Here is a 13,969-nt window from a genome sequence, read left to right on the forward strand (position 1 = left end):
GATCTCGTATTGGCAGATCGACGATTGAAGGTGCACGAGATAGCTAAGACCGTAGGCATCTCAACAGACCGCGTGGGTCATTTTCTGCATGAAATTTTGGGCATGAGAAAGTTGTCGGCGCGATGGGTGCCGTGTTTGCTCACTCCGGACAACAAGCGTAACCGTGAGACAACTTCAGAGCAATGTCTGACGCTGTTTAAGCGCAATCCGAAGGAGTTTTTGCGTCGTTTCATGACAGTCGACGAAACATAGATCCACTGGTATACACCAGAGACCAAGGAACAGTCAAAACAGTGGACTTTACCCGGTGAAAGTGCTCCGAAGAAGGCGAAGACTGCCCCATCGACCGGAAAGGTGATGGCCACCGTTTTCTGGGATTCACAAGGTGTGATCTACATCGACTACCTGGACTTTTAGACTGGAAAAAATAAAAAGATATTTATTAATACCAATAAAAGAACTAAAAAAGTAAAAGTGTACATTATTCCTGCTGGAGCCACTGGATTTTTCCAATCACTAGATATGTATAGATTTAGACTTTAAGAAAACTTTTTACAACATTTTTCTGAACTTATTATGTTACATAATTATGAAATAAATTTATACTTAAGGAACAATATTGTAAAAACTCAATCACTCATTCATAACCAATTCTCATCACCGTGATTAATAAATATGTTTAAATATGCATGGTGGAAGAGTGATAACAATACAGAAAAACCTGATAAAGTTCAAATATCTGTAGAGTACTGTTTTATGTTTAAATGTTGATGTTTACTGCAAAAAACTGTCACATTATGGCAATAATAAATTGCTCTTGGTATACTGTGATTTTGCTTATACAACACTTTTATGTCATCCATGATAATAATCTTCCACATGTAAAAAGTATGTTAAATAAATATTTGAATACACAACTACTAATCTCAAGTTTCAACAAAAACACGTTGAAAACAGAATCTTAGACAAAGAAACGTGAAGTGCTTATCTAATTTAACATGATAATCCAGCATCTAAACGTGAGAGGCAAGGGTACGCACGATAATCGAACACCCTGGCTTATAAGAGGCTAGGATGCTTGAGTTAAACCAGCATACTGAAACATTTACAACATCTAATAAAATTTAAATTTTAATTACATTAAATCAAATAACTAAATTCGCTTTTTCCAGTGTTATGTAGGTTGGGCTGCTGGATTTGATACGGATAGTCTGGGGAGATGGGGAGAGTGTAGTGTTAGAGGTAGCTGTTTAGTTGGACTTAAATGGTTATATGGTAGATGGTTGAAATAACGTGATTCTTACTGGACGACACCAAAGAGCTTTATTATTTATTAAGTTTAATTCTTTTTTTAACGTTTTATAAGTTACAAATAAAGTATACCAATTTAAAGGGAAAAAGTTTGTTACGGCATAAAAACCCTTTTTATTAGTTTATATTTTTTACACCAGAGAAAATTTACAAGAACGTAAAAGAACGCAAAGTGAAGCCGCAAAGACAGTGGCCACGTGCCACTCAGGCACACATATGTGGTTTCGACACCGCACAAACCCGTTAGGTAAATCCGATGCACATACGTATACACGAACAAATTAATGACGATGATGGTGATGTTCTGATTAAACTGATAATTATAGTTGAGATGACGATCGTTGAGTGTAGAGTATGTACACCGTTCGTTGAGAACGGAAGGTTCGCGAGGGAGCTCCGCATACAGGACGAAGTCGTCAACGACTGCCGGCTCCGTCGGAAAGAGGACGTTGGCTCCCTAATAGTGAGGATAGTACCATCAAGTGCTGCTGCCACGTTAGGTTTTTTTTCTGTCGGACCCTAGCGCCTGTGCGCGCGTAGGTACGGATGATGAGTTAGAATGCCAGATTTTAAAGACTTATTGTTACGACTCAACAGTGGTTTCGCTGTCTACTTGTATTACATTCTATTATTTTATAGAAAAAGGGCGATTAAACTCGCTGTCTCAAAGCTTATATGTATTAGTTTATGCTGTGTTGGTACGGATGATTTTCATTCCTTTAAATGCATTGAGGCCGATATGAAAAAAAGACGTGTCTAATATTTTTGATTGTTTAATCCGTGTGGCAAGTTTTATCCAACTTGATGAGTGTCACTTGAATAGTGTTAATTGTGAGTAATGGGCATCTTCTTCGACGGATCCGAAGGTATTGGGTACTTTTAGATGATAACCTTATGGGACGTAGGGCTTGGTGCTTGATCATTCCAAATCTCTTCTATAACGAGCTAGTGCCCACGAGCCGTTTCTAGCTCCAGTTCCTTGGATGCCTGTGTTATGCTGTCAGTAACCGAGTTGAGGCGCATTAGGACAGCTATTGTCTGTTCACAATCTTCAAATCAAGTCCAATCTGTAAGGTATCTCTTCGATCTGGCCCAAGTCCTCTGTGGTCCCGGCATGCTTGTTAGTTCTTTCATGGACGCTCCAGATCTCTCTCAGACCGAGTCTAGGGCGCAAGTGACTGTAGTTCACACGCGGGCTTCATTCGTGCAAGGTATATGGCATTATCGGCCGGCCACGGCCTTGTTTAAGTAGCGCTTCGAGGATTGGTCGTGCCTGCCGGTTGATGCTGTATTTCTTGTACTAGCTTCGTGAGATTTCATGTTCACATTCGCGTTCTCGAATTTTTTACCGCTTGAATCACTCACTTGCTCGGAGGGTGGATCGCTCATCGCCCTATATTTCCGTGGCAATTGTGTGGTTTTTGAGTCTCCATTTCTTCTCTATTCTAATCTATTCCTACACGACGAAAAATTTTGAGCTCCTTGATGTAGATGAACTTTGAGAGTTCATCTTGAGGATTTTCAAGTTGATATGTACTGTGTCCAACTACTTCCTTTACGATGTATGGTCCGACGACGTCGGGTGCTACTCGCACGGTTGTCCCTTATGCAGCTTTCGACAGTACCCTATTGCGTTTCAAACCCAGTTTTCTGCCTTGAAAGTAGCTGGGCATCGTTTATAGTTATCTTATACCGCACGGTAGTCCTTAAGCCAAAGAAAGTTGGTTTGGTTCAACAATATGCTTTAATTTTAATCAAAATATATGATAATACTACTTCATAAATCGTTAGAACTCATTTTTTCTAAATACTCTCGAAAAAATGAACAAGTTTGACGACTCCGATATGTTATAGTATAAATAATTCTTTAATTTCATTTTGGAGCCAACAGCAGAATATGGTAATATATTCGGTCCTCAACTGGTTCCTATCGGTTATCCGCAACTGATTATTCTTATATTTGCATTCAACCTCAAGGGTCTTTCCTCTATTAACCAATATTTTCATAAATTTCGTTATCAAGAATTTTGTCGGCTTATTTTAGCAACTTTCTGCAATAATTACCTTCGAAAACATCATCATGATAGTTTTTGAGAATAAATTTTAATTTCATGAGCCATGAGGATTCTTTCTCTCGACCGATTATTGATACCAAACCGATCCATAACAGATGGTTCACAACCTTTTGCAATACATGCTTCTCCGGTATGTTCCTTTTTTAATGACATACTGTAACGAGGTTTTGGCTCGTAGAACGTCGAGCCGAAGTCGTTATCATAATGATATGATTAATTTCGCCGTTTTTTGTTCAAGAATAGTAGGGATAATAGAAATTGTTTGTAATGGCGGTCATATTAGTTTTGCCATTTTGAAAATGTCTAATATTAACATTTTCACAACTTTCCTATTTATTCTACATTCAAAGGATGCAATATGCAATTGGCTATTCCAAACCTTATTTTTTCGAATAAAATAACACGTAAATTGTTTAAATCGGACAGAAAGTGCTTTGAGTTCAGCCATTTTCAGGCGGCCTTATTGAATTTTTAAGGGAAAATTTTTCAAATTTGACCTTAGATTCGAAGAGAGCAGATCTTTTTACTTAGGAAAATGTTTTTCCCTAATAATATTTAGGTTGTCTTATGTTTTTAGAGATGAAAAACCAACCATCTGTTAAATGTCTGCTTGGGGGTTAATGGGTTAATATAACTTTGAAACATTTTTCTTCTTTGTGCTGGTGAGTGTAAAATTGCGTTTTTTTTTTCTTTCAGTACGGTAATAATTGACAAATATTTTTCTGAAGTTGTCGGCTGAAATTTAATTTTGTTTTATCCTATTACTTTTAAGATAATTAATCTTTTACTATGGTGTTTAGTAGATTTTCTATCGGTTTGATATTCTCTGCATTATGGCGGTTGCAATCACGACGCTTTCAGGAAGCTGGATTACGATCCGCTTAGCAAAAACATAGATGATGCACATAGTGCACCATATGGCCAGCTGCGAGGCTGGCCAGGTCACTTTGTGCAAAAATTTTTTTGTCAAAGCGGCGGATTATGATTGTCTTCCTCAACAGAGAATAGAGACTTCTCAAACAAACAATTCGTTGTTTTGGGAGAGAATATCATAAATTCTCTTTTCTGTACGAACATATGCAAATGCAAATGCTGATGTACAAAATGCGTCACCGATTGCCCTCGATAAGCAGCAAATGCAAGTCGACCCGAAGTGAATGCAATGTGTATTTGAAAGAAGACTTGCAATCACAAGTGCGGATGTGTGTACCTTCACGTGGTGCGGCTGAAAACGCTGTCCCTGTAAAGAGACAGTAGGCAAAACACACAACACTTGCTCCTAAGGCAATAGGCCGACTGGCCAAACAAATCATTACCGACACGGATCATGACAACACGCGGTGAGGTGCGGCCTGTAAACGCCCAAAAATATAACGCGGAGTCTACCACACCCCAAGAACTCAACTCAAGCCCAGACAAGCCAAAATCCGGAAGTCACTTGAGGGGAAATCTCTCGGGATTGTGGTACCGCGCGCCCCCTTAGAGGACGGGAGACCGCTCCGGGAGCTAGTTGCAGAGGACCAATGGTCCCGGCAATCCGAATTTAATTCGGATAGATAACAAATTACTCCCTATCGACTGGCTATCGGTAGGTGCCACTACTGTGGGTAAAGAGTCGTGGCCGTGGTCAAAGTGAAATTAGTGATGGTCAGTTCTCTTTGAAAGCGAAAACCATGCACTAAATGCCCATCAAATCCAGTGCTGCTAAACGTGAACACAGGCTAAGATGAAAGAAAAGGCAGAAACCGGATAAGCTCACTCAAGCGCTACTTTGGTTGCAATCCGTTGAAACACCTAACTCCTGACCAAGACCAGGTTTGATTAATCTCAAACCTAGCGTGAAAATAAACACGCCGGTACATTCGTATAGTTTTAAGTTATACGAAGTGTTGTTCTGTCTAATCCTAGTATCCACTTAATATATTTTCTTGCTATGCCATCAACTCTTTCATCTTTTTTCCACCCCCATACCTCTGTTCCAAATAATGCTATACTTTCTACCAGTGCTGTGAACATTCTTATTCTCTGATTAAAATTATGCTTGAAAATTCTTTCACCAATATTCCATGTATTTTTCATCGTAATTACTACCTTTCTTCTCCTTTCATTCATGTGTTTTTCGGCTTCTCCGTTTTTCTGTTATATGTATCTTAGGTATTTTATTTCCCTTACTTCTATATTTTCTTTATTTTCCAATCCTATCTTCTTTTTTTATATCCTCGATTTTTTTTAAAAGATTATTATTTTCGCTTTTTCAGTGTTCATTCTCATTTTTATACTTTCTATATACGAGGTGTGTTCAAAAAGTAAGGTGACTTTTCAAATTTCACGGGCAACGTACTTTCGATTATCGATTTTTTCATTTTGTTATGTTGGTACACTCTTCCCGAACATCTGTACCAAGTTTCAAGTGTATAGCATTTTTTGTTTGGTTGTGAGAGGCGTAAAGGTTATAAGTGTTTTGCGTGCTCGGCGATTTCTTGCTATCGAAAAATATGGATCAAAGGATTTGCATCAAATTTTGTGTAAAAAATAAAATAAAGTGCTCCGAAACACTTGAAATGTTGACGGTGGCATACGGTGAAACTGTTATAAGTAAAAAAAATGTTTACAAGTGGTATAAACTCTTCCAAGATGGCCGGGAAGATGCCAATGATGAGCCTCGCTCTGGACGCCGAAGCACGCCAACAACTAATGAAAACGTTCAAGCAGTGAAGAAAATTGTTCTGGAATATCGTCGAATTACTATCAGAGAAGTGGCTGAGGATGTTGGTATATCGCTTGGCTCGTGCCATGCAATTTTTTCCGAAGTTTTGGGCATGAAACGCGTAGCAACAAAATTTGTTCTGAAACTGCTTAATTTTGAACAAAAGGACCGTCGCATGAGCATCGCTCAAGAACTGTTGAATGACGTCAACGACGACCCAGATTTACTCAAAAGGGTCATAACTGGTGACGAATCGTGGGTATATGGTTATGATATCGAAACCAAAGTCCAATCGTCCCAATGGAAGAGCCCAGATGAGCCAAGACCGAAAAAAGCACGCCAAGTTCGATCAAATGTCAAAGTTTTGCTCACTGTTTTCTTCGATTACCATGGCGTGGTGCATCAGGAGTTCTTACCATATGGACGTACGGTCAATAAATAGTATTATCTTGAAGTTATGCGCCGTTTGCGAGAAGCAATACGAAGAAAACGCACAGAATTGTGGAAAAACAATTCATGGCTTTTGCATCACGATAATGCCCCTGCTCACTTATCTTTGCTTGTGAGAGATTTTTTGGCCAAAAACAACACCACAATCATGCCTCAGCCACCATATTCACCGGATTTGGCCCCATGTGACTTTTTCTTATTCCCAAAACTAAAGAGACCTATGAAAGGATTTTCAACGATTGAAGAGATAAAGACTGCATCGCTGGAAGAGCTCAAGGCTATACCGAAAAGTGCTTATGAGAAGTGCTTTGAGGATTGGAAAACCGTTGGCATAAGTGTATTGTATCTGAGGGGGATTACTTTGAAGGGAACAACATAAATATTAATAAATAAATAAATATTCTTTCTTAAAAATACAAAGTCACCTTACTTTTTCAACACACCTCGTATGTTACAATTCAAATTAGTTTTAAATAATTAATAGTAATATGAGCAGTAGTAATAATAGTTACTAATTAAAATTAAGATAGAAATTTAGAAATAAGTAGGAATAAATAATCAAATTAATCAAATTAAAAATAAAAATAAAAATCATAAATCAATATCAAAATCAAATCAAAATCAAAAATCAAATAAAATGAAATCAATTAATTCAACTAACAAAAAGTTAGTAAAAGCTAGGAAAATAGCTAGCTAAATCAATGTAATTAATAGAGCCATGGAAAACCATGGAGAAACACGAAAAGGTAACTAAGCTCAAGTCAACTCGCACAAACTCACTCAACCACTGCTCGCACGCTCGCACACTATTCGCTTATTTTGAACGCATACGTCAACACGCTAAAAATAATAGTCGAACGCCCTACTCCAGAAACGCTACGAGCGATTCCAAGGAGATCAAATATAACTAGACATTACGTTGTACCTCGAAAGCGAAATGGTCAACCACTCTAGGTATAGAAAGGCGAGGAAACGTAAGCAGGAGGCGACCGTTGAGAAATCAGAGCATTGCTCTAACACTCCGGTGTCAACTCAGTTTCCATCGCAACCAACCAATGCAGACGAAATCAATGACGATTGCCCACCAGTTAAGAGGTTTAATTCGAACGCACAACAAAACCCCGAACTGGGCCAGAAACTGAGGATCATACAATTGAACCTCAACAAAAGGCAAGTAGCCAACGATGAGCTCGGAGAGATCATGACAGACAGAAATCTTGACATACAGTTAGTACTAGTGCAGGAACCGTACCACTGGAATAACGCGATTTCAGGTATGGGCAGTATCACGGTCATTCACGGAGCCGAAAAAGGCGAAATGATTCAAGCCGTGATACTCTATAACCCGCACAAGGTCACAGCTGCCAAGATTTCTAATTTATGTGACTCCCACTGTGTCTGTGCACAGGTAGTCAGAGCATTTGGTGAAATTTATTTCATAAGCATCTATTGCCAGTTCAGCCACAGTAGGAAGACCTATCTTGACAAACTAGCTGAGATTCTGAAGCAATTGAAAGGCAAAAGAGTCTTAGTTGCAATGGATGCAAACGCCAAGTCAAAGATCTGGTCTAATACACAGGATAAGAATGGAGAAGTCATTAAAGAATTCATAGACCTATATGGGCTAATAGTGGCCAACAGGAAGGGTCAGCTTCCAACGTGCCGCAGTACGAGGGGAGAGACGGATATCGATGTAACTTTGCATACATAAAATCTATCAAACCTCTTGACTAGCTGGGTGGTGAAAGAATGGATCACCAGTGACCACAGGCCCATAGTGATCGAACTGGATTTTGCCTCACAATCAGTTAGACTCATACGAAGTGTAGAACAAACAATAGAACCAAGGTTCAATATGAGAAAAGCTGATTGGGAGAAATTTGGAAGACTTTGCAAATTCGAGAAAGAGAACCTATGTGAGCTCCCTTTAGAAACCTCCGAAGACATCGAAACATACGTTTCAAAACTTGAAGAGGTTTTAATAAGAGCATCAAAGGACTCTATCCCATCAAAAATGAGAAGAACGCGCTCTGAACCTCGGTGGAATCCTGACTTGCGAAGTAAGAAGCGAGCGATACAAAGACAACGCAAAATCGTCGCTCTGAAGGACAAGGAAGGACCGAATAGAAAGCAAAGGAAAGCCCTCCAGAGATCACTTGAAGAATTATGTCAGATGAATTCTGAATATGCAACGGCTATTAAAAGAGCCAAAAGCAAAAGCTTGCGAGATTTCTGCACTATTGAAAGCAAAAAGAATACTTGGGCGTATTCGTACAAACGAGCATCCAATAAAGTCAAAATCTCAAAGGGATCTGCACGGTTAACCGTAATGGTTTAGTAACAAAAGACTGGAAAGAAACAAGCATAGCTCTACTAGAAGGACTAATGCCTGATGACGACCCAAACTGCGAAAATGAAGCACACGCGGAGATTCGCAGATATATGCGGGAGGTTCCAATAACCGGCGATACAATGCCTTTCCTAACAAGGGAAGTTGAAATGACCCTTAAAAAGAACAAGGCAGGGAAATCACAAGGCAAAGATAGAATAGAGTCAGAAATGCTTGTTAATGCAAAACCATTACACCAAGAACTGACGCGACTTTTCAACGCCTGCTTAAAATGCGGAGTGTTCCCCAGAAGATGGAAAAGTGGAATGCTAATCACGTTGCTCAAAGGGGTTGAGAAATCTTTCTCTTTGTTTATCTTGAATTATTCAAACTACCTATGTGTGTGGTACTCTAGTCTTACCTATAAAAAATATTACTCAACCTATATTAAAGTTATAAATGAACAAAAGCTAAGTTATATCTATTTTTTATAAAATAAAGTTTCATTAATTTTGACCATTATTATAAAAATTAAAATTACATAAAAATTAAAACTAAGTATTAAGAATGAAACAATAAACTTTTAGTCAAGGTTACTTTAGTGGCTAATGCAGAATGCACGCATCGTTATCTGTAGCAATGATGCCTAAGAAATTTATTGTTTTCGCGAGCGTTCTCTTTATATTTGCATGCGTTGTATCTTACATTAGCTCGCGTTCATTTCTCTCTCACTGTCTCTCTCTCTCTCTCTGTCTGTCTGAATCTCTCTCTTTCTCTCTTTCACTAGTCATATTCCATAAGCGTACCGGCTTGTTAACACTTGATTTGAGTTTGTGTGCATTTAAATCTCTTAGCCTGGATACATCGTATATTATTATGGCCGAAGCGTATAATAAAATCTACCTTTTTATTTATCTCACATCAAGTTACGCTTTGTATTTACCTAATTGTTTGCCTACTTATCCCCGCTTAAAGTATAGAACCAATTCACTTTGATTTGTACTTTCGCGGTTATCTTCAGGTCCACAAAACGTATGCTGACTAGTAACCACAATAGTAAAAGCAAATCAAAGCTACGGTTAGCTTTGCACTGAAGGTCAAACAATCTCTAACTAGATTAAAAAATTTATTTATTTAACTCACCGTTACAATTGGATAATCGCTCATAAAAGCAATCTTTTAGAAAAATCTTAACAATATGTACATGTTTCTTTTTTACGAAAAATTGTTTCCAAATCTTCGTCAAACTTCCAAATCTTCTTTGGATATTACTTTGTAATTTATTTATAAGATATTAGACTGGTATTGGAGTCAAAAGCCTAGTACGAAAAATCTTGTATTCAAAAAGTAAGGGCAAATTCAGTAAAGATTTACGTACAATTATTAACTCATTTTTACGAAATAATATTATAATTGCAACATACTATATTTAATGTCTTATATCATAATTTAAAGGATTTATTATCATATTATCTAGTTATAATGATATAACAATAACTTACCGTTTTTATTACATATTTCATTGCTAGTAGTTTTAACCTAGTGATTAAAAAGTCAAGTATTCTTTTGTCGATTTTTTTCTCAGAAATAAATTCAATATCTGTTAAACCAGATAATGATTCATCACTGAGGTAATGGTCAATCTCATTCTGATCCATGCAAAAAATTTTTAGATATTTTATTAATAAGTCAGATAATGGATTCGAACCCGGATGTAAAATATATTCGCCATTCACTGGTATTCCCATTTTAGATAAGAGAGTAGCTTTTTTTGTATATAATGCATCCGATTTACTTAGTCCCAGTCTAATTGGAAAATTGTCCTGCAATAAAAATAATATATTGTTTATTTGATGTTAAAAAAATAAAAATTGTAGAACCAACAATTCCAAATGAATATAAACTATGAAATATCTATAAAATGTAATTGAAATAACATGTACTTGGAAAGAATTAATGCTTTTTACCTAATTATCTGTAACGGTCGTATATTATATTTTACGAAATTATAAAACAAAGAGATACGAGAGTGACTCCCATTACTATAAACTATGACCGAATAATCAAGTGACTGTCCCCTTGTCGGGTAGCTCGCGGGTATAAATTATTTTATGGAGCAGATTTGGAAATTGTGAACGTTCTCATGATTAAATAATCCACTGAGCTAAAACGGATCGAAAGGCGCGTTGGTAAATTCTCGGAATGAGGAGTGATTATACGAAATAACGAAACCCGAGTGAAGAATTAACAAATTTCATCAATAATAATAACTTAACAAAGAAAACACATCAATCAAATAAATAAACAACAAAATATAACAATAACAATATCGCCGGTTCGACTACGCTAGACAAGTATTCCGAGCTCGCAATGAAGAATGAATCGGTGATAGGACTGCCATCCGATCTTCCTTTCCTACTCCTTCCGCGCTCTGCAATACAATCTAGATATACGTCCGTAACAAAGAAAAATGGTCAACGGCCTTTATCCTCCCTTGCTTCCTATCGCACTTTTAGTCAGATGCTCGGTTCGCACTACACAAAGTCTCCGCTTGGCAACGGCCGCTCACGCGCACATACCCTTTCACCTTGACGGAACCATACATGCACTGGTGTTGGTTTTTCCAAAGTACATGGCTGGGCGCGACCCAGCTAATATTCACTAAATAACTCCCGCTCACCAGGCGCATATCCACGAAAACACAAAACGTCGATGAGAGCACGGGAAAACTTTTAACGAACAAAAATCGGTTGAAAATATGTCACGCATAACGGCCCGTACTGGCTAAAATCGGCGTGAAGGTACGCGTGCAACTTCTCTCTTGTTCTTCACTCTCCTCTCTCTTTTCTCTTCTGTCTCTCTCTCTCTCCTCACTCTTCTCCCTCTCTCCTCGCTCTTCTCTATCTGCCATCTGCACCCTCCTTCGCCGCTCACCCTATCACCGCATCTTGACAAAGAAAAAGGCTGGTATGAATGTGTGCTCTCAACGCACATACTCGCATCCTGGCGCGGCGCGCGGACGCAGGTGAGAGCCCGACCGCAAAAATGACGACCATGCCACGATTCTCCGTCTCAAAATAAATCTCAACTCAATTTGATTTTGAAAACGTTTTGCTGGTTTGTCTTCCAGCCACATTGGGTCTAATAGAAAAAAAGAATTTTTCAAGATTACATTATCGATTGCTTAAGTCAACAAAAAATTCACTGTAAATATTTTTAGATAAAATAAACAATATAATCAAGTTATTAGTCATAATAAAGTACACAGCAATCAGAAAAACATAATACAAAATACGACCCAGAAGTTATACGACACAAGTCATACTCTATTATTATTTTTTGCGGCTTCGATTTGCATCCAGTAACGGTCAAGAAATAATTCACTAATATGTAAATATACAAAACATGACGTTATATGCAAGAGTGACTAGATCGCAAACAATAGTGGTTAGATAATAAACACGAGCAGAAATAAATCTATGTAAATTTCCTAGCGTCTTTCAAAACTCTCTTTTAAAATTTACAAATGATTCAAATGCGTACTTTAAAATGTATTTGTGGCTAATATTATTAGCAATTGCAATAATAAATTACTATTGATATGAAATTCCGATTAAAATAAAATCATATAACGAAATGCCCTATAGAAAATGAGAATTTGAATTATTGATAATTTTTTTTCACATAAAAATTATCAACAACTCAGTAAAAGAACTTTACTCAAATAGTTTACTATTGATTGTGAAGTAAATAAGCCTTGAACTTAAGTGGAAATAACAATAAATCATGAAAAAGTTCTAATTATTTAAGTTCAATAATTTATAACTATGAAATTTATTTGTTTGTTAGTATATAATTGAATTATTAATACAATCATTAATTCAGAATTTCAAAGAAACGAACAAATTTATCTAAATATTTTATCAAATTTATGGTTATCAAATGTAAATTATGAAACAAATATTTACATTAATTTTGTACATTCGAACTATATTATAATTAAATTTCAACATTTTATAAGTGTTACAAATAGAAAAGTTCAATGGCAAATTCAAGTTCTAACGAATTAAAATGTGTGATTGTTTTGGGAAAACTTTTAAATTGTTAAATGTAAATAGCAAAGTAATTTGTGTAAACGAGATTAATAATATGAAAGATTTATTAAAATCTGTGGTTTAAAAACGTATTTTAATTGGAAAATATATAAAAAAACATCCACTCAAAAATAATTGTGCTGCATAGAGTTACTAAAATCAAATTGTCAGTAAAATCTAATATATTCGTTTCAAAACTAACTCGGTATACATTACACAGTCCTACAAAAATACCTTAATTTTTTGCACAAGCAAATCGTATATGGTTTCTCAAAGAATTTTTGGCGCTGAAACCGAATCCGGTCTCAGATTTGCTCCAACACGTCAGGATTTTGAGAATCCTAACCTAAAAGTATGAAAATGATGATTTTTGCCTATATTTAAGGTTATGTAGCATCACGATATTATCTATACACAAAAAAACAACAAACGACATCTTAAACAAGTAGCCCAGCCCTTTCAAATGCCGTTGAGTTATTCGAATAGCTTATTTTTCTTTTGAGATATTGCATTTTAAAGTTTTTCGAATTCATGAATATTGTACCTATCAGAACATACGGGTTTAGACTCTTGAATGGAAAATTTAAATTTATAGTTTATAATTATACCAAAATTGTTGACAATTTCAATTTATTATCTGTTATTATTTATGAGCCATGGCAATTTTTTCACGAGCGCATGACGTATAGACACATATAATCTGTCGCGCGACTGACAGGTCGAAGTCAACTGAGGCTTTCCGAAGAAATATGCTAGAAAATGCGTATGTTTTGATAAGTTATATAGTTTATAATCGTGATATTCGTATATGTTTCACAGTATTTAATTGTTGTTTATTTAATTTAGCTCTTGGTTCCAACAATTGAATAACTTAAGTATTTACATTATTAATAAGAAATCTTTATTTTATAAAATATATAATGTTATCGACGAATACTGTAATAACTGTTTATGGCGTGCAAATCGAAAAGTTGAAAAAAGTAGGCGGTTGTTAATAGTGACG

The 13,969-nt window shown here is 36.5% G+C and overlaps 1 protein-coding gene across 2 annotated transcripts in view; it reads right to left on the reverse strand.

Moving 5' to 3' along the window:
• Positions 1 to 13,969, reverse strand: part of LOC131668316 (actin-histidine N-methyltransferase) — a 572,960-nt gene that overhangs the window by 53,384 nt on the left and 505,607 nt on the right. For both annotated transcript variants that reach the window (XM_058942387.1, XM_058942395.1), the window contains one exon: positions 10,375 to 10,695. In XM_058942387.1, coding sequence (XP_058798370.1) covers positions 10,375 to 10,695 — 321 coding nt within the window. The remainder of the gene's footprint in view (positions 1 to 10,374; positions 10,696 to 13,969) is intronic.

Source organism: Phymastichus coffea, unplaced genomic scaffold, assembly GCF_024137745.1.
Source record: "Phymastichus coffea isolate CEN01 unplaced genomic scaffold, Cenicafe_Pcof_1.1 PCOF00006, whole genome shotgun sequence".
Taxonomy (NCBI): domain Eukaryota; kingdom Metazoa; phylum Arthropoda; class Insecta; order Hymenoptera; family Eulophidae; genus Phymastichus; species Phymastichus coffea.